The 22,831-nt window shown below is 34.7% G+C and overlaps 4 protein-coding genes across 9 annotated transcripts; 3 read left to right on the forward strand and 1 right to left on the reverse strand.

Annotated features, from left to right (window-relative positions):
• Positions 1-164: 164 nt before the first annotated feature.
• Positions 165-5,035, forward strand: LOC123221048 (magnesium transporter MRS2-I-like). Of its 3 annotated transcripts, none has more exons than XM_044643716.1 (11): positions 165-497; positions 584-613; positions 730-871; positions 998-1,119; positions 2,098-2,172; positions 2,871-3,098; positions 3,176-3,220; positions 4,067-4,111; positions 4,200-4,229; positions 4,329-4,448; positions 4,544-5,035. In XM_044643716.1, exons 1-11 carry the CDS (start codon positions 249-251, stop codon positions 4,628-4,630), a joined length of 1,173 nt encoding a protein of 390 aa, XP_044499651.1. In that variant the 5' UTR covers positions 165-248; the 3' UTR covers positions 4,631-5,035. The 3 variants fall into 3 exon arrangements, with proteins under 3 accessions (XP_044499651.1, XP_044499652.1, XP_044499650.1); XM_044643715.1 differs by having other exon boundaries at positions 168-497; positions 730-883; XM_044643717.1 differs by lacking the exon at positions 3,176-3,220 and having other exon boundaries at positions 166-497; positions 730-883.
• A 1,649-nt stretch (positions 5,036-6,684) lies between these two features.
• On the forward strand, positions 6,685-11,975 carry LOC123221264 (CRM-domain containing factor CFM3A, chloroplastic/mitochondrial-like). Of its 4 annotated transcripts, none has more exons than XM_044644057.1 (10): positions 6,686-7,783; positions 8,476-8,674; positions 8,765-9,022; positions 9,101-9,231; positions 9,375-9,725; positions 10,046-10,202; positions 10,283-10,581; positions 11,022-11,081; positions 11,196-11,285; positions 11,375-11,930. In XM_044644057.1, the coding sequence occupies exons 1-10, from the start codon at positions 6,869-6,871 to the stop codon at positions 11,579-11,581; spliced, it is 2,667 nt and encodes an 888-aa protein (XP_044499992.1). In that variant the 5' UTR covers positions 6,686-6,868; the 3' UTR covers positions 11,582-11,930. The 4 variants fall into 4 exon arrangements, 3 of the variants coding, with proteins under 3 accessions (XP_044499993.1, XP_044499992.1, XP_044499991.1); XR_006503244.1 differs by having other exon boundaries at positions 6,687-7,783; positions 8,476-9,022; positions 11,375-11,737; positions 11,823-11,975; XM_044644056.1 differs by having other exon boundaries at positions 6,687-7,783; positions 8,476-9,022.
• A 1,031-nt stretch (positions 11,976-13,006) lies between these two features.
• Positions 13,007-18,123, forward strand: LOC123220737 (CRM-domain containing factor CFM3A, chloroplastic/mitochondrial-like). The gene is made up of 9 exons (XM_044643303.1): positions 13,007-14,082; positions 14,767-15,313; positions 15,392-15,522; positions 15,643-15,993; positions 16,317-16,473; positions 16,553-16,845; positions 17,330-17,389; positions 17,505-17,594; positions 17,684-18,123. The coding sequence occupies exons 1-9, from the start codon at positions 13,180-13,182 to the stop codon at positions 17,906-17,908; spliced, it is 2,757 nt and encodes a 918-aa protein (XP_044499238.1). The 5' UTR covers positions 13,007-13,179; the 3' UTR covers positions 17,909-18,123.
• A 2,306-nt stretch (positions 18,124-20,429) lies between these two features.
• On the reverse strand, positions 20,430-22,368 carry LOC123220741 (40S ribosomal protein S15-4). Its single transcript, XM_044643306.1, has 4 exons — positions 22,209-22,368; positions 21,980-22,128; positions 21,833-21,890; positions 20,430-20,846 (listed from the first exon to the last, which is right to left on the reverse strand). The coding sequence occupies exons 1-4, from the start codon at positions 22,209-22,211 to the stop codon at positions 20,598-20,600; spliced, it is 459 nt and encodes a 152-aa protein (XP_044499241.1). The 5' UTR covers positions 22,212-22,368; the 3' UTR covers positions 20,430-20,597.
• Positions 22,369-22,831: the final 463 nt, after the last annotated feature.

The following is a 22,831-nucleotide window of genomic DNA, read 5'->3' on the forward strand; positions in this document are numbered from 1 at the left end:
ATATTTAAGTTAGTCATGTCAATTGAACAGTGGTCCGCTCAGGTTAGGTGTAGTCAACCCTTGTCCAAATAGGAATACGAGGTCCCATCTGCACCGTACATTTTATCATTAATGATAATAACAACAAAAATCAGAGAAATTCGGGAAAATTTTTAGAAGAAATAAAAAATTTCCTTGTTTGTTTAGTGGTGGTGTTTTATGTGGGCGAGAGTGGGATGTGATCGTGAAAGTGACGGTTAAGAAGAACGATGGGACCAGACGGGTACGTGGTGCCGGCGGACCCACAGGCGGTTGTTGTTGCGAAGAAGAAAACGCAGTCGTCTCGGAGTTGGATACTTTTCGACCGTGCGGGCCTGAGCACCGTTTTGGATGTCGACAAATACGCTATCATGCACCGCGTCCAAATCCACGCGCGTGATCTTCGCATTATCGATCCTTTGCTCTCTTACCCCTCCACTATTCTTGGTCGTGAGAAAGCCATTGTCTTGAACTTGGAGGTAGATTGTACCTTCATATTCATATTTTTTAATCTGTGTTTGTTCAATTTCCTTAAATTTTTTTTTTTCGTTTTTGTTTATGGCAGCATATCAAGGCAATTATCACAGCTGAAGAGGTAAGCGGAGATTAAATTATTATTATTATTATTATTATTATAATATTCTTTTTGAATTTCAATCGAGTTTTTCTGGAATGCGTACTAGTGTTAGTAAAGTTGTGTTATATTGATAGGTATTGCTGCGAGATCCATTGGATGGAAACGTGATTCCGGTGGTGGCGGAACTTCAAAGGCGACTTCCACCTAGGAATGCCATTCGTGAAGCGCAGGCAAATGGGAAAGAAGATGGCGGAGGGCGTAATGAAGTTGAAGCAGGTGAAGAAAATGGTATGTAATATTAATTTGATTTTTTTTAGGTTTATTTGTTCGATAAGAGAAAAGAGGTAATTTCTATTGATGAGGGAAATGAAAAATCTGAATGATTTAGATTACGCTATGTAGAGTCTCCGTTTGAATTCCGAGCCCTGGAGGTAGCTTTAGAAGCTATTTGTAGTTTTTTAGCTGCTCGTACAACAGAATTAGAGACTGCTGCTTATCCTGCTTTGGATGAACTTACATCCAAGGTCAGTACTTCTTTTTTTTCTTTCTTAATTATTTATTTGTCTTGCTTCTTTCGGTTTATGTACCTGCAATAACCTGTGTCTCCCCCTGTATTTCATTGTTAAGAAAGAGAAAGAGATCTCCTCGATTTGCCTAAAATCATGTGTCTCAGGATTTCTGTTGTCAGCATAGGCTTGTCAAAATGTTTAGCCTTAGGGGATCAATTTTAGTTCTTTTTTCCTCCATTTCTATTCCCTTTTTTTTTTTTCCACTTGATTTAGTTTTCTGTTATTATTTTGATTATAGGCTACGTGGTAAAAGTTCTATCCTACTGTCATGCTTGAACCATTGCATGTTTAAATTTGGGTATATCATCTAACATATGTCTATGTCCAACTACAAGTCCCTGGTATCAGAGCTTTAATTGTAAACACAAACTTGGTAGTTAGTTCATTTACAGAAATTAACAATTGGTTCATGAAAAAGGCTTTGGAGAATCAAATAAGAAAGAGGTTAATTTTGGGAAAATAGCAGAGTATGTTGGTGGAATAGTTATTAGAAAATTGTGTGTGCAGGCCGGGATGTTTGATAATTGTTTTAGAATAAACAAAATGGTTTTGTGAATAGACTTTTTATGGTGGAGTAATTTTGGAATCAAGTTTCGCTTTCTGGTTTTTTTTTTTTTTCTGAATGTTGCATGCACATTCAATATCGATCCTCCATTTCAATTTAATTGAATATTTTCATTCCAAAATTCTTTTTCATGCATGAAGCAATTGAAATACAGGTAAATCATGTTGTGCTTACTTGCTTTTGACCTCTAAAGCTTAATTAAACTTATGCATAGAAATTTGTTTTATCTTGATCGCTTTTATTTTATAAAGAAACAAAGCATCCATGTTTTGCTTCCATATCCATCTTTTGATCCTTGTTTGTTTTTTTGGCATCTTGGCTTGTTTCAATTACATAAGTTGGTTTATCATTATTGCATTAATTTGCAGATCAGCAGCCGTAATTTGGACAGGGTTCGTAAATTGAAGAGTGCAATGACAAGGTTGACTGCCCGTGTTCAAAAGGTATGTGTGTTGTGCCTTTTTGTGTGGAAAACATTCTGTATTTGCTCCATTAAATACCTAATGTTAATTCTTTTATGCAAGTTACAAATTATGATCAGCTGCGGAGATATGCTATGGGCATTGGTGAATTTTGAATGTAATCACTGTAGAAAGTTATATACTTTTTTTGATAATTTTACCCAAAAGATTAGGTTTTTTTTGGCTGACGGTTGACCTCAATAAATATATTCCATAAAATAAGCTTCTCACTCACTCAGTTATGTAGGAAAAAGAATTAGACATTAATCATACACAACATTGAAATTGAATTTTGTATATTAAATGAGAAATTTCTTATTATGTAGAATTAAATTTTGAGACTGCTATCAGAAATGGAAAGATATGTTGGCATTAGCAAAGATTTGAGGCATTGAAACTGGTTTGATCTTTATAAATATTTTCAAAGTGGAGAAAATATTCTATTTAACAGTGTCATATAAACTAAAACTTCTTGTTAGCTTTCTGAAGTTTGAAAAAGTTAAGCTGATTAAAACTGCATTATTGATTAAGTTAGGAACCCTGAAACTTAGTGTACAAAAGGCTGTCCAGCAAGCAGTGCCACTTTTCTGGAAGTTCATTTTGTTGTGTGTCTGATATTATTTGATCCAGTAAATTATCCACATATAGGTAAGAATTAATCCTGTGGCCTCTTGCTTTAGGTGAGAGATGAACTTGAACAACTACTAGATGATGACGATGATATGGCTGATCTTTACTTGTCAAGAAAATTGGCTGGCCCATCTTCACCTGCTAGTGGTTCTGGTCCTGCCAATTGGTTTCCTGCATCCCCTACCATAGGTTCAAAGATTTCAAAAGCAAGTAGAGCAAGTATAGCCACAATTCGTGGAGATGAGAATGATGTTGAAGAGCTTGAAATGTTGCTAGAGGTTATATGATTTATTTCTTTTGTATTTCTCATATTTAAAGTCCAAATTCTAAAAAGGGTAGTAACTCTGTTTTGTAGGCTTACTTTATGCAAATTGATAGCACATTGAACAAATTAACCACAGTATGTGCTTCTTTTCCTTCATTGTTTTACTTGTATTTTTTGTATCTCTTTTGGTGATCGGTATTTCTTTGTACTTTTAGACATTGATTTATCTTGTTATTTATTTTTCTTTTTAAACATGTGTCATACATGTTGCATGTTAAACTGAATAGGAGGATGCATGGGGACCAAATTTTGAAAGATGCATGCTTCTTATAATTTGCCAGAAGTGACGGATAATTTTCAGTAAGGCATATAAAGCACTAGAAATTTGGCAGCCGGAAATTCCTATTTAGTCTGTAACCATTTTAAGTTGCATATATTAATTTTCCTTCTGTAATTTCATATGATCTTCCATTTATAGGAAGCATAAAGTAGCACCTTGGTTATAAAGTAATGTGGATTTTTTGTTTACTTTATTCAAAACTTTTATTTCGATTACTTTTTAAAGTCATGCTCATAGGTTATGGTACCATATGCATTTACATAGCTGGATAATTGTTGACAAACGAATGTCAGTTGAAGTCAGTACCTTTACTGTAATCTGTTGATATTTTTCTTCTTACATTTTTAAATGGGAAACAGATAACAATAATTGGTTACACTCCTGAGGGTAGGCAAAAGCAATAAATTATTGTTATCTGTTATTTTTCATTCATATGCCCAATTGCATAAATAATTGACATTTAAGATCGCCTCATTTGGAAATGGCTTGAAAAGCTGAGAATATTGCATGAACATTTCAAGCCTGCTGCTACTGTATCTGGGATGCTTAATAGCCTGGAATTTATGATAGATTAAGAGACATTCTACATTCTCTGTTCTGCATCTCTATTGCTTTTGATAACTTAATGTATGTTTTTGCAGCTGCGGGAATATATTGATGATACTGAGGATTATATTAATATTCAGGTATCCAAAATTAACTGAAAGCTTAAAAAGTTAATTTTCAAATTTGTAGAGCATGCATTAGATTTGACCTTGTGCATCCTTCTTGCAGCTGGATAACCATCGTAATCAGCTGATTCAGGTGCTTTAATCTTGCCTGTTGAATAAATACAGTATTCAGTTGATTCAGTTTGTGCTGAGTTTTATTTTCCCTTTGTACTTTTCTCTCTGTATACTGCAGTTAGAGCTCTTTCTAAGTTCAGGAACAGTCGCTCTATCCATCTACTCACTGGTAACTGCAATATTTGGCATGAATATCCCATATACTTGGAATGAGAACCATGGATACACATTTAAATGGGTATGCAAAGTTTTTAGTGTTTGTGAACCAAACTGCTGATTTTAAAATTAAAATTCTCAGTCAGACTATCCAATTATATTCATATGCATCTGCAGGTGGTCATTGTCTCAGGAATATTTTCTGCAATATTATTTGCTGCCCTTATGTCATACGCTCGTTACAAGGGTTTGATTGGATCTTGAGTATTCATGGTTGGAAAGGATTTTTTTAGACTGGAATTGCAACACTGTGCATGAAAATTAATCATGCTGCCATGTCTTGATGGAAGTAAGTGAATATATCTACATCTTCAAGGTATTATTTCTGATAATATTAATGTCAGATGGAAGGTTCAGTGCAGAGTTAAATAATAAATTTACATGAATGTTCAGCCTCCTGATTTACTAGTCTCAGGAACCAATACTGATAGTTATGAAAAACAGTTGATAGAGGGCTTTTATCTTCTTAAATCTCCTCTTTTCATATTGTCTTCGATGTTGTTGTAGTTCTGATAGGGGTATTAATAGTCACTTGAACATCAAGTAAAATTTATACATCATATACTTGTAACAATTAGAATTTTAATCAAATAATGGCCCTTCGGAAAATTTTATCTCTTACTTTTTTTTCCATGTTGAGAAAATATTAATATTTAATTTTTTTTTTTTAATGTTCAATTGTATGAGAAAGTGGAAAATAACAAAACAATAAAATTATGTACAATCGGTTACAAATATCTAATTAGATAATTATATGATATATTATCATATAATTGAATAATTTTAAATTAAAAATAAAATATTATCTAATTAGCTAATGCAAATCATGGTACCATTTCTCCCTATTGGGCATTTATTGTATTTATTTGTCCTTGTTTTGGTGCACCATTTTTCCGTACAGGAAATTCCTATAGAAATCAGGTTGGTTTGTTAGCATCATATAGTGTTGGGTGACATTGTAATTTAATAAATTTAAATTAATAAACAATTTCATCACTCAATGATTTATCGACCATCTTTACGTAATCTCATTTTATATGAGGGTGCCTTCTTCAGGGATGGAGAAATTCAAAAAAATTATGGGGGTCCAATATGTGAGATTCAATGAATGACAGAGACAGACAATAATTAATAAGTTACATCTGTAGGGGCTAAAGTGTCAAGTTAAAAAACTGAAGGTTGCCCGAAGAAAAACTAAATTTCTGTGTATTACTTTAATTTTTTTCTAGTGAATTTCCCTTGGTCTTCTTAGTCTTACGGCTGTCAACACGGCACATCTGCTTAGAATTTAGAAAACCTAACCACGTCACAGATGTCACTCATTGTTTCATCATATATTAATAGGAAATTTTCACGTAATCATCGCACCATCTAAGTTCTATTATTATTCGTATACATAAATAAGATACAAAATTATTTGAGCAATATTATATAGATTTAGATATCAAATTAGGGACTGAAATAACGCATAATTAAATATCATTTTATTATTAATTAAAAATTATTTAATTATAAATAATATATTATTTTAATAATATTTATTTTTAAAATTACATAATTTTATTGTATTATACTTTTTAAAAAAGTGTTATTGATAATAATTTATTATCAAAATAATGCAATGCATTTATTAGTAAATGATATAATACATTAGTTAATTTATGTTAGTTAAAATTAGGGTAAATAGTAAATTGTGTGGGTTAGGTAAAAAACAAAACAATTCACTTATTATTAGTTGTGTTAGACCAATATTAACAAAATTGTAAGATTTAATAAGTTGTGTCAACCATAAAATTTGAAGACTTGGGACATGACTCACATCAGATTGTGTTTTGATAGTTTTTTTTTTTTTTTTAAGGGAAGACCAATGTGTTTTGTGGGTTGCCCTGGTAAAAAATTATAATTCTAATTATCTTTTTAAAATTTAAAATTTTTAAAATTTGTAGGGATTATATTAATCCATAACATAATCAGTGAGTTTTGACATAACCAACTAATTTGAAAGCATACCAATACTAGATTAGGGCTTTAATTGATATAAAATTATTTTAAAAAATATTATAAATATATATAAAGTTTAAAAATTATATATATTGTTATTATATATATATATATATATATTTTAAAATATATTGTTTTATATCAATAATATGTATGATATAACACTTATTATATATAGGTTTGATTTCTTCCCTATTTTTTATGGATTTATTTAATTTTCTAAAATTAAGATATTTTATAATTATCAGAGTTGCTATCGTGTACTTTTCTTTGCGTTTGCAGTTGTGCAGGTAAACTGAGTTACAATGAAGATGTCAGCGAACCTCCCTTAAAACTTTCTGAACTTCTTCAACTCTTCAAACCCAAAACCCCCAACCTCTTGCATCAGGAAGAAGAGCAACTGATGCTTTCTTCACTTTCACATCATCTCTATCTCATCACATGGCTTTAGTACCCAGTCGCCAGTTCTCCCCAACACCCACCATTTTCGATTCCTATCAAAACTCCTCAAGATTCCAGGGCACCCACCTCAACTTCTTCTGCTACGCTCAACCTCTTCCTCTAAAAAATCACTCCTTTTATCATAATTTCTATTCAGATGCTGCCCCTCAACAGAACCCACCAAGGAAATTTTGTTCTCTTTCCAAAACCAATCATAAAGATGCAAGTATATGTGCCGGTGGCGGTTGGTTTGATAAGTGGAACAAATCTAATAAAGATAATCGCCCAAAACCGCTTCGGGCTGCGTTGAATTTTAGAAAGAGTGATGTAACCTTGCCAAGTTTTGGCTATTCAAGTCGTAGAAGTGATGGCAATCGCAGTGTTGTTGATGGTGGTGGCGCTAGTTCCTTGAGTAAGGTTGTAGAGAAATTGAAAAATTTTGGGTACGCATATGATGGTGACGATAAAAATGAGAAAGAAAAGATAGAACTAGAGAGAGCAATTGAAAAAAGGTCTATAGAGGACATATTTTATGTGGAGGAAGGAATTTTGCCAAATACACGAGGAGGGTTTACGAAAGAATCACCATTGGAGTTAGGAGAGGTGGTGGATAGTGGTGGAAAGGTAAGGTTTACACAGGAAAAGGCAAAGGAGAAGGTAGAGGATGAGAAATTGTCAGTAAGGAGGAAAAGTAGAAGGACTTCAGTGGCAGAGTTGACTATCCCGGAGTCTGAATTGAGGAGGTTGAGGAATTTGACATTTCAGACAAAGAGCGAGACAAAGATTGCGGGTGCTGGTGTTACTCAGTCTATAGTTGATGTAATTCACGAGGAATGGAGAACATCTGAGATTGTGAGGTTGAAAATAGAAGGGGTCCCTGCACTTAATACGGAGAGGATGCATGAAATATTGGAGGTTTGTTCTTTTGGACTTTGTTATCTAAATTATGTTTATTTGATTTTGTGATTTATATTTTTCTATATCTAGATATTCATAATATCTTTGTTTATGTTTAGTGATGAGATTTCTGTATATTCAAAGTAGGTAAAAGAAACAAAATGGATCAGATTAATTTGTACGCGGAAGCTTTGAACTGAAACATATGTTCCGAGTCTTAAATGATAAATCAAAGTGTTTTAATTGTCATGAGGGTTCAATAAGGGAGCCTCATTGTATTCGGTGAATGTAGCAAACCAGGTAGCCATAAAAGAACAAGTTTCTCTCTGCCTATACATGAAGAGGCGGCCTTGTCCTTCAATATGTGTTGAATCCAATTGTACAGACTACTATATAGCTTCAAAGCAGTACTTTCTTTGATATGTCGAATTTTTCATGCTCCAGTGGACTTTCCAGAATTAAGTTGAGGCATTTTGAATATAAAAATATGGAGCTGATATAGAGCATCCTGACAAACAATGCTTTGGAAAAATTATACAGTAGTTTCTACCACCTGAAGCAAGCAGATGACTTGTTCATCTGACATATACCTAAATGGAGAAAAGCACATAAGTTCTTCAAATTGATTAATTTGCTGGAATTTTAATCTGCATTAATGAATTATTTGATTCTACTGATGCTTTCTTGTTTTCTTTCGTTTTATTACTTAGAGAAAAACTGGTGGGTTGGTGATATGGAGATCTGGCACTACTGTTTCTTTGTACAGGGGTGTGAGTTATGAAGTTCCTTCTGTGCAACTGAACAAACGGATACATAGGGGAAATGAACAACCAGCAAGCTCCTTACCAAGAGATACTGATAAACAGATAAATAAGAGAAATGATAGATCTAGTTATTCCTTATCAAAAAGTACTGAAAAACCTGCTCTAGGTCTGTCGTCATTTAGTTCTTCTAAGATTGTGCATTCACCTGAAAAATGCTTGGAAATGGCTGCTGAAGAGCAAGACACTGAATCAGCCCCAGAAGTGAAGTATGAAGATGAAGTAGACAAGCTATTAGCAGGTCTGGGTCCCAGGTATACAAATTGGCGGGGATGTAAACCATATCCTGTGGATGCAGATATGCTTCCTGGCATAGTTACTGATTACCGACCTCCATTCAGAGTGCTTCCTTATGGAGTGAGATCTACTCTTACACGAAAAGAGGCAACAAATTTGCAAAGGCTTGCCCGCATTCTTCCTCCACACTTTGCCTTAGGTATGCCACATATCTTGGATAAGCTCATATGCTCGTGAAGATGATCTTTCAATTTCATGCAAATATTCCTATCTTCAGGTCGAAGCAGGCAGCTCCAAGGTTTGGCTGTGGCCATGATTAAATTATGGGAAAAAAGTTCAATTGCCAAGATTGCTCTTAAACGTGGTGTGCAGCTAACTACGAGTGAGAGAATGGCTGAAGATATCAAGGTAATATTTCTAGAGAGAATTGACTGTTGATGACTTGATTTATTTACAGTAACTGGAATTTATCAGATTATATTGTATCAATTTATTAAGCTGTCTTTAGCAACTCTAAGATGCTATATAAAGACATTGGGTATTGGCTACAGAATTTGACCGGAGGCAAACTGATTGCAAGAAACAAGGATTTCTTGGTGTTCTATAGGGGGAAGGATTTTTTATTACCAGATGTCACTGAAGTGTTACTAGAAAGGGAGAGGCTGGCTAAGTGTCTGCAAGATGAAGAAGAGCAGGCTCGGTTAAGAGCATCAATCTTTGTCTTGCCAACTGCTGAAGTAAGTGAGCAATCAGGTACTGCAGGTACCCTTGGGGAAACTTGGGACGCAAATGCTAGATGGGGAAAGAGGCTGGATGACAATCATAAGGAAAATGTGATGAGAGAAGCTGAAATAATGCGACAAGCCAGCCTTGTCAAAAAACTGGAAAGAAAGCTTGCTATTGTGAGTTCCTGAAACTTGAGATCTTTCTACTATTGATCAGATGCAATATTGTTCAGTTCTGTGTTAATGGGAAAAATTAAAATCTGGCAATATTCATATGATTTATAATCAACGTTACTGTTCTGCGTTGATTTGCACAGTCTTCTCATCTAATTTTTGTAAATCATGTGATAAAGTAAAATATTAAAAATTAATTGATGGCATAGCACATCTCACAATCATGTACATCCTTAAGCAAAATCTCATTAATTGCCCATCAGGTATTTGTTGTTGTGAAGAGATGGACAGTTTTGGGGAAGTAACCTGGATTTTTTTTTCAGGCTGAACAAAAGCTAATGAGAGCTGAAAAGGCCTCATCAAGAATGGAGTTTTTTCTAAAACCAACAGAAAGACAAGCAGATCCAGAGATCCTTACTGATGAAGAGAGATTTATGTTTCGCAAGCTTGGTTTGAGGCAGAAGCCTTTCATGCTTATGGGTAAGCAATATCTTCAACTGCCATATTTTACATGTTTATTTCAAATGTGAGATTTCATGGGATTGTGATTTCTTGTTCAGGTAGGCGTGGAGTTTTTGATGGTACAGTGGAGGAGATGCACTCGCATTGGAGACATCGAGAATTGGTTAAAATTATTGTGAATGTGAAAACTTCTGATGAGGCTAATAATGTTGCATTAGCACTTGTAGCTGAAAGTGGGGGTGTCTTGGTTTCAGTGGACAAAATCACCAAAGGTTATGCTATAATTGTATACAGGGGAAAGGACTATAAGCGGCCTTCCAAATTGAAATTGAGGCCAGGAAATCTTTTGACAAAGAGGAAAGCTTTGGCACGGTCAATTGAACTCCAAAGACAAAAGGTATTATAAAAATATTATATATAAGTAATCTAAAATTACCACATTTGTACATACATAACTAGATAGAATGTTCAAATTACTGCATTTTTACAGACATCACTAGATAGAATGCGTCATATGCATCTGAGAATACACTTGTTGGTCCCAAATGTTCACTAGTGGAATCAATATTTTTGGTGCTAATGAGGAAACTCCCAGGTGGGGGCCTGATCTGGGCCATAAGGGGGTGACTTCCACTGCCCCTTTCTATATTGAACACCCTCAGGCTGAAGTGGTGTCTGTGCTGGACTGAGCCTACCAATGCCAACCAATGTTGTGTAATGATGATGGTGTATAAACGATTAAGTTGGCCCCAATTAAAATGGATCTTGCTTTTACTACTTTCAATTTTTTTATTTCTCTAGCCTTTTCCGGTCTTTCTAAATGTATTATTTGAACAGGGTCTTCTAAGGCATATTTCCCGTCTGGAGGCCAATGTAATGAAACTAAGTGCCGAAATTGTAAGGCTTACACTTTTAGCTTCTGCTATATATAACCTAGTTGTTGTAAATATGAACGTACGATAGTGCCTTCTTTTACACTCAATTTTTTCATCTCTTGCTTGGCCTTGATAGGAACAAATGAACAGTGTGAAAAAACAGGGAGCTGTGTATTTGTATGGCAGAATAGATTCTGCTTATGCTATTGAAGATGATGACAGTGAGGTTTGCTTTCGGTCTACTTGTAGGTTATTCACTAATGATTATTTAGTCATCTATACCACATCTTATTTCATCCTTGTGTGCTATTACAGCAAGAAGGAGATGATGCATACTTGGAGACATTCGACAGTGGAAAAGATGGTGAATATGAAAGCGATGTCTCAGTTCACAATCTCCACACAGAAACAAACTTCCATTATCATGAACAAGATCAGAAGTCAGAAACTGAACCTGTAGATTCTGAAGATGAAGAAGCATATGCTCTGACCAATGAGTCTTGCATTGAACCAACAACTTAGAGAAAGAAAATAACAACTTTTAGTAGACAAGGGAAAGGAGCCTAACATCAAATAAACTGTATTAGATGATTAGATCTCAAGGGGTCCAAAGATCTTCATGGAAACCGACAGGACAATGGAGAACCTTATTTTGGCTGGCCCTTTGTTATTGTACAGGTAAATTATTTAATTCTTGCCATTATTTAGGAAAAACTGCTACTGTTTTTTCATGTCAGCAGATGAACATTTTCTTAATTTATAGAAAGATGGCATCCTTGAAGCTGAAGTTGCTGACAGTCCAGAAATATTAATGTCTAAGAAACCAAAAGCTGTGTAAGATTTTCTTTTTTAATAAAACTATGTTCACACATTTTGAATGCATAAATGAGTATACAGACGATATGTTATTATATAACTGAGTGATTTTAAATTTAGCATAAAATAATATTCATTTACATAATGACATATCATATATATATCTATTTATATGTTTAAAAGTACTTACACATAACATTGCCCTTCGTTGCAAATAACTATTAGAAATATGGAATGCAATTTAATCAACCTTGAGAGGTGAAATGTGAAATAGTTGAAAGATGAAGGGTTCAGAATAATTGTGTTATTCAATATTTTGTCTCCTCTGGAAGTAGTATGAAAGTGGTTACTCCTCTCATTTTCACACACAACAGAAAAAGAAAAAAAAAAAAGTTTTCAATTTTCTCTTTAATCTCTAATAGTTTCTTTATAACATCCCCTTTAAAGGATTAATACACTAAGCATAATATGAGTTCAATATATCGATAATCAACATGACATTAGCCTGACATTAACCGCAAAAAGACCAAACTTCTCTGATGTTGTCCCATGCACCGCAACTGTTATCCTCACCCATTACTTGAAACAAAAACATAAAAAAATGGAAGGTGAGTTACAAATCAATCAATAAGTATAGGAATTTAACTCTATACTTTTGTAACTTAATCTCTTTCCTTATTTAAGTTCTTAGTCTATGATTGTTTTGAATTTTAATTATGATTTTTTTAAATAATGGATAAAAATATATTTAATAAAGTTTTGACATTGAAAGTATTAAGGGTTTTAGTGTCTCTATCAACAAAATTTATACATGACAAAATGTTGGAAAATGTAATTTTTTTATTTGAAAAATTTTAGTTTTGAGATGGCAAATAATCGAATTAATTCCTTAACATATATTAATTATCATGTATAATTAGAATTTTATTGGTTTAGGGTTGTAATTAATCCAATTATTTTAACTTATTTATTTCTTTTAATAATTTTTTAAAATAAATCCCCTTAATATTTATGGATAATACAATTTTTTTCTTATTTAATTTTCTAAAATTAATATATATATATTTTTTAATTTTCATCGTTGCGGTTGTGCGCTTTCTTTGTCTTCGTAAAGGTAAAATGAGGTTGAGATATTTTATTTATTTCCAGCAAACAGATAAGAATGGAGATAGGATAGGAGCAGACCTCTCTTAAAACTTTCTGAACTTTTTCAGCTTTCTAAACCCAAAACCCACAACTTCTTGCAGAAAAAAAGAAGAGCAATTGATGCCTTCTTCACTTTCACATCATCTCTATCTTATCGCATGGCTTTAGTATCCAGTCGCCAGTTCTACCCAACACCCACCATTTTCGATTCCTTTCAAAACTCCTTCTCAAGACTCCAGGGCGCCCACCTCAACTTCTTCAGCTACGCTCATTCTATTCCTCTCCAAAATCACTCCTTTTATCGTAATTTCTCTTCAGATGCTGCCCCTCATCGGAATCCACTAAGGAAAATTTCTTCTTTCTCCAACACCGAACATAATGCTTCTAGTGGCGGTTGGTTAGATAAGTGGAACAAATCCAATAAAGATAATCGCCCAAAACCTCTTCGGGCTGCGTTGAATTTTAGGAAGAATAATGTAAGTTTGTCAAGTTTAGGCTATTCAAGAGGTAGAAGTGATGGTAATCGCAGTGTTGTTGATGATGGTGGCGATACTACAATGGGTAAGATTGTAGAGAAATTGAAAAAATTTGGGTATATAGATAAAGGTGTAGATGAAAATGAGAGAGAAGATGTAGAACAAGAGAGAGCGATTCAAAAAGGGTCTATAGAAGACATATTTTATGTGGAAGAAGGAATGTTGCCGAATACACGAGGAGGGTTTACGAAAGAGTCACCATTGGGGTTAGGGGAGGTGGTGGATAGTGATGGAGAGATAAGGTTTCCTTGGGAGAAGACAAAGGAGAAGGTAGAGGATGAGAAATTGTCAGTAAAGAGGAGAAGTAGGACTTCACAGGCAGAGTTGACGATCCCGGAGCCTGAGTTGAGGAGGTTGATTAATTTGACATTTCAGACAAAGAGCAAGACAAAGATTGGGGGTGCTGGTGTTACTCAGGCTATAGTTGATGTAATTCACGAGAAGTGGAAAACATCTGAGATTGTGAGGTTAAAAGTATCGGGGGTCCTTGCACTTAATATGAAGAGGACGCATGAGATATTGGAGGTTTGTTCTTGTGGACTTTGTTATCTGATTATGTTTATTTATTTTGTCATTTCTTTTTAATTTTTCTAGATATTCATAATTCCTTTGTTTATGTTTGGTAATGAGATTTATTTTTACTCAAAGAAGGTAGAAGAAACAAAATAGATCAGATTAGTTATTAGTTTGTACATGGAAACTGTGAACCAAATCATATGAGTCTCAAATGATAAATCAAAGATTTTAAATTGTCATCAGGGTTCAATAAGGGAGCCTTATTGTATTCGGTGAATGCAGATGACCAGGCAGACATAAAAGATCAAGTTTCTCCCAGCCTATACATGAATAGGAGGCCTTGTTATTGTATACTACAGACCACCGTATATCTTCAGTTCAAAGCACTACCTTCTTTGATATGTCAAAGTTTTCATGCTTCAGTGGACTTTCAGAATTAAGTTGAGGCCCCTCGAATGTCATAAAAAAAATCAAGATATTATGTAGCATCCTGACAAACAATACTTTGGAAAGATTATACTGTAGTTTCTGTTGCCTAAAGCAAGTTGATAACTTGTCCATCTGTCATTATTCTAAAATGGAGAAAAAAGCATAAGTTCTTCAAATTGTTTGATTTGCTAGAATTTTAATCTACATTAACCAATCATTTGATTCTACTGATGCTTTTGTTTTTCTTTTGTCTTTGTTCCTTAGAGAAAAACTGGTGGGTTGGTGATATGGAGATCTGGCACTGCTGTTTCTTTGTACAGAGGTGTGAGTTATGAGGTTCCTTCTGTGCAACTGAACAAACGGATATATAGGAGAAATGAACAACCAGCAAGCTCCTTACCAAGAAGTACTGATAAACAGATATATAAGGGAAATGATAGATCTAGTTATTCCTTATCAAAAGCTACTGATATACCTGCTCTAGATCCTTCCACAATTGGTTCCTATAATATTGTGCATTCACCTGAAAAAAACCTGGAAATGGCTACTAAAGAGCAAGTTATGGAATCAGCCCCAGAAGTAAAGTATGAAGATGAAGTAGACAAGCTATTAGCAGGTCTGGGTCCCAGGTATACAGATTGGCAGGGATGTGAACCATATCCTGTGGATGCAGATATGCTTCCTAGCATAGTTACTGATTACCAACCTCCATTCAGAGTGCTTCCTTATGGAGTGAGATCTACTCTTACCCGAAAAGAGGCAACAAATTTGCAAAGGCTTGCCCGCATTCTTCCTCCACACTTTGCCTTAGGTATGCCACATATCTTGGATAAGCTCATATGCTTGTGAAGATGATCTTTCAATTACATGCAAATATTCCTATCTTCAGGTCGAAGCAGGCAGCTCCAAGGTTTGGCTGTGGCCATGATTAATTTATGGGAAAAAAGTTCAATTGCCAAGATTGCTCTTAAACGTGGTGTGCAGCTAACTACGAGTGAGAGAATGGCTGAAGATATCAAGGTAATATTTCTAGAGAGAATTGACTGTTGATGACTTGATTTATTTACAGTAACTGGAATTTATCAGATTATATTTGATCAGTAATTCAATTTTTATAAAGACGTTGGGTATTGGCTACAGAAATTGACAGGTGGCAAGCTGCTCTCTAGAAACAAGGATTTCCTGGTTTTCTATAGGGGAAAGGATTTTTTATCACCAGATGTCACTGAAGTATTACTGGAAAGGGAGAGGCTGGCTAAGAGTCTGCAAGATGAAGAAGAGCAGGCTCGGTTAAGAGCATCAACCTTTGTCTTGCCAAGTGCTGAAGTAAGCGAGCAATCAGGTACTGCAGGCACCCTTTGGGAAACTTTGGATGCAAATGCTAGATGGGGAAAGAGGCTGGATGACAATCATAAGGAAAATGTGATGAGAGAAGCTGAAATAATGCGACATGCCAGCCTCATCAGAAAATTGGAAAGAAAGCTTGCTATTGTGAGTTCCTGAAAATTGAGACCTTCCTACTGTGATCAGATGCAATATTGTTCACTTCTATCTTACTGGGATAAATTTCTATACTGCAACACTCATATGATTTCTTATCAATTTTACTGTTTTCCATTGATTTGCACTGTCTTCTCATCTAATTTTTGTAGATCATGTGATAAAATAAAATTTTTTAAATTTATTTATGGCATAGCACATCACAGAATCATGGGTATCCTTTAGCAAAATCTCCATAATTTGCCCTTCAGGTTTTTGTCGCTGTGAAGAGGTGCATAGTTTTGGTGAAGTGACCTGGATTTTTTTTCTAACAGGCTGAACGAAAGCTAATGAAAGCTGAACAGGCCTTAGCAAAAGTGGAGGAGTCTTTAAAACCAACAGAAAGAGAAGCAGATCCAGAAATCATAACTGATGAGGAGAGATATATGTTTCGCAAGCTCGGTTTGAGGATGAAGGCTTTCTTACTTTTGGGTAAATATCTCTTCCACTGCCATGTCTTACATGTTTATTTCAAATGTGGGATATCATGGGATTGTGGTTTCTTGTTCAGGTAGGCGTGGAGTTTTTGATGGTACAGTGGAGAATATGCACTTGCACTGGAAATATCGGGAATTGGTTAAAATTATTGTGAAGGTGAAAACTTTTGATCAGGTTAAAAAAGTTGCATTAGCGCTTGAAGCTGAAAGTGGGGGTGTATTGGTTTCAGTGGACAAAATTTCCAAAGGTTATGCTATAATTGTATTCAGGGGAAAGGACTATAAGAGGCCTTCCAAATTGAGACCAAGAAATCTTTTGACAAAGAGGAAAGCTTTGGCACGTTCAATTGAACTCCAAAGACAAGAGGTATCTTAAAAAATTATATAGCACTAATCTAAAATTACCACATTTGTAAATACATAACTGGATAGAATAGCAGGAGCCAAAAAAAAAAAAACTAGATAGAATATCCAAATTACCGCTTTTTTACATAACTAGATAGAATGTTCAAATAACTGCATTTTTATATATGCAACTCCATATGTATCTGAGAATGCACCTGTTAGTCCCAAATGTTCACTGGTGAAAACAATATTCTTGGTGCTAATGAGGATACTCCCTAGTGGGTGCCTGATCTGGGCCATAAAAGGGGTGACTTCCACTGCCCCTTTTTGTATACTCAACCTCCTCAGGCTGAACTTGGGTGTGTTCTGGACTGAGCCTGCCAATGCCAACAAATGTTGTGCAGTGATGATGCTGTATGAACGTTAATGTTGGCCCCAATTAAACATGGATTTTGCTTTAATTACTTCAAATATTTTCTGATTTTTCTAATGTATTTTTTGAACAGGCTCTTCTAAAGCATCTTTCCCTTCTGGAGACCAATGTAGCGAAACTAAGATCCGAAATCGTAAGTCTTACACATTTTAGCTTTTGCTATATATAACCTATTTGTTGTAAATATGAGCCTATGATAGTGCCTTCTTTTACACTAAATTTTTTCATCTCTTGCTTGGCATTTGTAGGAGCAAATGAACAGTGTAAAAGACCAGGGAGATATGGAATTGTATGACAGACTAGATTCTGCTTATGCCGCTGAAGATGATGACAGTGAGGTCTGTTTTCAGTTTACTTGTATATCATTCACTAATGATTATTTAGACATCTATCCCACATCTTATTTCATCCTTGTGTGCTATTACAGCAAGAAGGAGATGATGCATACTTAGAAACATATGACAGTGGAAATGATGATGAATATGGAAGCGATAACTCAATTCACAATCTCCACCCAGTAGCAGACTTCGGTCATCATGAACAAGATCTGCAGTCAGAAAGTGAACCTGTAGATTCTGAAGATGAAGAAGCATATGCTTTGACCGGTGGGTCTTTCTTTGAAACCAACAACTTAGAAGATGAGAACTTTTAGTAGACAATGGAAAGGAGATCATCAAACAAACTGTGTTGAATTATTAGATCTTCATGGAAAACCACAGGACAATGTATAACCTGATTTTGGCTGGCCCTTCGTTATTGTATAGGTAAATTATTTAACTCTTGCCATTGCTTAGAAAAAACTGCTACCGTTTTTCATGTTAGCAGATGAGCATTATCTTAATTTATATAAACATCCTTGAAGCTGAAGTTGGTGACTGTTCAGAAATGTTAATGTCCAAGAAACCAAAAACTGTATAAGGGTTGTCGAACTGGTCAAATGTAGTTATTTTGACAGCCCACTGAGACTGAAACAATTAACCTTGCATGAAAAATAGTACTTCATCGTGCGAAAATTCTATCATGCATAAAATCCTAAGGTGATTTTCAAAATCGAGATCATATTCAATGGTGTACGATTCAAAAATGGTTTTGCCCAAATAGAAATGCTAATTGAAGGAGTACAAACTTTGTACTTTCTGGATCTCCATTTCATAGCACATACTCTTAACTCTACAATGTCGTTGGATGGTGGTGGCTGGAATGAAGTCACTAATGTAATAAATAATGTATAACCAACCCGATAAATAATAAACAAAGTTATTGGAGGAGATTTGAACCACATGACAAAAGCTCTATTAATGTAGTAAATAGTGTTTCACCACGTTTTTATAATAAGACTGCTATATTATATATAGCCGTTGGGAACCAAAAATTCAAACTTCCCAGCAAAAAAAATATAAAGGACAACTGAATGGAAAACTTCTTTCAAGAGCAATTCTATGGCGACGGCGACATATTCTGGTTTAACTCTGAGTCTCTTCCTGTTCACCGAGCACTTTTATGCCGTATACAAACGAAACCAGAATTAAAATTAAGTCTGAAATGTTGGTAACAGGCCTAAAACCTTAAGAGAATGATTGAATTCCTGAGGAGAACTAATCAGTCTGCAAGAGAGGAATCAATAAAACCAGACACAGAACGCAGTCCAGCATATGATTAATGAGAGGCCAAAGCACTAATTCCCACCTAAGTTTTGATGAGTTTACAAAGTCCCAGCCATAGGATTTCAAAATTCCAAATACTTATCTATAGGCTATTACTCTTAACTAAAATAGAGAGTAAAATCATCATTTTATCACTAAACCTTAAGAATTTATATCCACCTTCCCCCCCCCCCCCTTTTCTTCATAATTTGAAAAAAAAAAAATTTCTACCCAAAAGTTTAGAAAATTCACTTTTACCCCCTAAAGTTTTTCTTCATTCTCCCATGACAGGAATCAACTACTGCCATCACCTAGCCATCTCAACATCTTCTTCTTTGGTCATCAGCCTTCCCACTCAAGTAGGTTTATCAAACAAACCGTCTTTGTTTGACAAAGAGTTTCTTTGTCTCTACAGTCGGACGAAGATGATTCATCTTTGTCTAGCCAACGCATCATCTTCATCTAGCCAAAGAAAATCTTTGTCTCTTGGTTTGTCTTTGTCTAACGAACCTGCTCTAGTGGAAAGGCCGACGATCTGAAAAAAAGCTGCGGAGGTGGTCAACCTATGGCAACAACAGATTCTTGTTGCCGAAGAGTGAATAAAAAATTTAAGGGGAAAAATAAACTTTTCAAACTTTTGGGTAAAAGAAAATATTAGTTTTCCGAACTATAAAAGAGAAGAAAAAATGATATAAACTCTTAAAATTTTAAAGTTTTTATCCCTTATAATTAAAGATTTTGATTAAAGTTAACAGTCTATAAATAGATGTTTAAATTTTTAAAACCCAAGAGAAAGACTTTGAAAATGCATCAAAACTTGAGTGAAAATAAGTCCTTCGGCCTAAACGAGAGGATGGGGAGAGTGCGGGAGAAGCAGAAATAATTAGCCCAGCGTTCTCTGCTGCCAGTTGGGAGGTTAGTGAATAACGTACGTGCTAATCTTTAATACTTTCGTAATACGCTAATGCAATTTTTTTGGTAACATCAGAACGTTAAGAACTTGATCGTTCAAGTGGCGGCTATGAGAATCCAGGAGCTTGAACGTTTTAAGGTATAATTTGAAAGGAGAAACAAGAAGTTAGATGCGAAGCCGGGAAAGGATTATAATGGTGGAACAAAGATTGTACTAAAAGTAACTAATCCGATTCATGCAAAATAGTATTATTTTAATTAAAACAATATGATTTTGATAAGTTACACACTGCCAGACATGAGCTAGATAATATAACACCCCATAGACTCAAGTTTAAACTTACCTAATCAAAATCATTTCAAACTCAATCAAAACTTACCACCTTGACTAGAATCCTACACTACCTATAGTAACTAGATATGGGTAGATTTGCAATACGTGATAATTATACCATATATTTTCTGGACATGAAGATAATAATCCAACAGCAGATGGAGAGGCCCAACTAAGCATCCCAATTGTTTAGTCAAACTCAATCCAGTATCACCCTACTCAAGCCACATGGGTTATACCGGTTTTATGTAGACATTATTCTAACAAAAGATGTGAAGACAACATAATACAAACAAAGCTTCTTTAAACTAGATTTCATGAAGTTCCATCATCTAAATTAACTCAAACATTAATACGTTGTCCAGAAATTGAAAGAACAAACAAAAATTTGATCAACACAGACGTCCTTCACACCACCAATAAACTAAGTATCCCAGCAACTGAAATATAGCTCACTTAAGGGGAATGAACCTTGAAGAATGGGTAGCACCAATACCAGGTCTACCGTGCTTGACAGGCTTGTATGAAATAGAAAATTCAGCAAGGTAATGGCCAATCATTTCTGGCTTGATTTCAACCTGATTGAAGGTCTTGCCATTGTAAACACCAATAATGCTCCCAATCATTTCTGGCACAATGATCATGTTGCGGAGGTGAGTGCGAACTGGCTCTGGTTTCTCACCAGGTGGAGCCTCTCTTTTCTGGTCCAAAACATCAAGTATTAATCAGAAACAGCTAGTATTTCCACTCAGAATCACAGTCAAAAGAACAATCTAACAAAGATTTCATAAGTAAAATTTCGACATATGAATCAGACATAAATATGTTTGATTCCACAAAAGAACACACCCAAACATAAAACACTACCATAACATAGATAGACATGCAGAAGAAAATCAAATAAAAACATATTTGCAACCATACATGGCTTGATTTTGTTGATAACAATCAACTTCTAATGATAACAAATGATAGTTACTTGGCCACAGAATTAGAACAGATGACCATTTATTAAGACTTTAAAAAAATCTTCCAGTCAATAAGTTAATTGCATTTTGCAACACCAATATCATGTGAATATCACAACCAGACCAGTCTCTTAGGAAGGAACAGTTACATACACTAAGCATATTAAAGCAGAGGTGTATTTGACACATGAGAAAAAAAATTCTATGATTACGGTAAGAAACATTCAGAACCTGACAAAATAATGTTGATAAAAAATAAAATCCTAACTGCAAACAGATGTATACAACAAACTGAACTCTAATGGTCACATAATCAGTGATGGAATTTTGAGATACATAGTTCGAAATCCACATCAAATCTAGATCTTCCAAGGAATGAAGATAAGATCTTCCACACATAACAACTTCACAATGATGTTAACAACTCAGTAATACAGATGCACAAAGTGAAAGCCCTTGACATAAATTTGATCTTTTGAAAATTTAACTACAAGAACGATTACAACAAGTTCGCAGGTAAACAAGAAAGCTAAAAGAAATTCTTTAGCTGATTCAAAATAATGAACTTTGGTTGAAACAATAAAACAAGCAGTTTCACTCCGTTACTAATCACATAACATTATCCATAACTTGCAAACAGAACCATCGCAACATAATACTCAAGCATCAATCACCAAATATAAACCCTGAATGAAAAAACTATAATTAAAAATTATTACCGCCTTGCGAAGCTTCTTAATCAAAGCCATGGGTTTCCTCTTCAAACCCCTCTGAAACCTAACCAAAAGGGAAACGTACATCAGAACACTTGGCCGAGACTATAAACACATACGAATTCAATGAATGCAAATGTGAAAGAAGATTGCCTTCTGCGAGCGCGAGCAGTGAAGAGCTTGACAAGCTCGTCGGTGGACATGTCAAGAAGAGCATCCAAATCCACACCCCTGAAGGAGAACTTCTTAAACGTTCTCTTCTTTGGCTGCCCTGCAACCGCCACCTCAGTATCGACATCCGCCTTAACAAATACAAAGCAAACAATGTCAGGAAGAGTTAGCTTAAAAAAGACATGTACTCCAAGCATGTAACACAAATTACCATGGTCAAAGATTTGAGTAATAAGAAAAGCCTCCTGCTTGATCTGTGGCCGCTAGGGTTCTTCTTTTGCGGGGGTTGAGAAGTGTTGGCTATACAAGATGCGATTTTTATATAGGGTTTTGTAACCCTAGAACGAGGATGTCTAATATTTTGCAATTAAGGACCTATACTATTTTCTTTTTCTTAAAGATGGTCTTTGGACGTGATAATAATTCCAATCCGTCTGGGATGTGGGAAGACCTTAGGATAGAACAGTCCTTGCCAAAGAATGGAAAACTAGATTCATCTATATTTATATAACAATTAAGAGGAAAATTTTGTTGATTTAAACATCTATAAAATCATAGAGTAATTTTGTTATAAGATATTCAGATAAAACAAAATCGTTCATTATTTGTACACGCAGATTTATTCTATAATTTATTATATATATTTTAGAAACAAATAAATTATGTTTATAGTTAGATTTAAATCGAATTGAATTTAAAGACCTTAAACTTGTAATAATAAATTTGAGTTTGTTCGAACTAACTAGAGATATTTCTACAAAGTGAATAATATTATTAGAGAAAAATTTAAATTAAATTCAAATTAAACTAAAATTTCGATTTAATTTTAATTAA

Source organism: Mangifera indica, chromosome 7 (genome assembly GCF_011075055.1).
Source record: "Mangifera indica cultivar Alphonso chromosome 7, CATAS_Mindica_2.1, whole genome shotgun sequence".
NCBI classification, from domain to species: domain Eukaryota; kingdom Viridiplantae; phylum Streptophyta; class Magnoliopsida; order Sapindales; family Anacardiaceae; genus Mangifera; species Mangifera indica.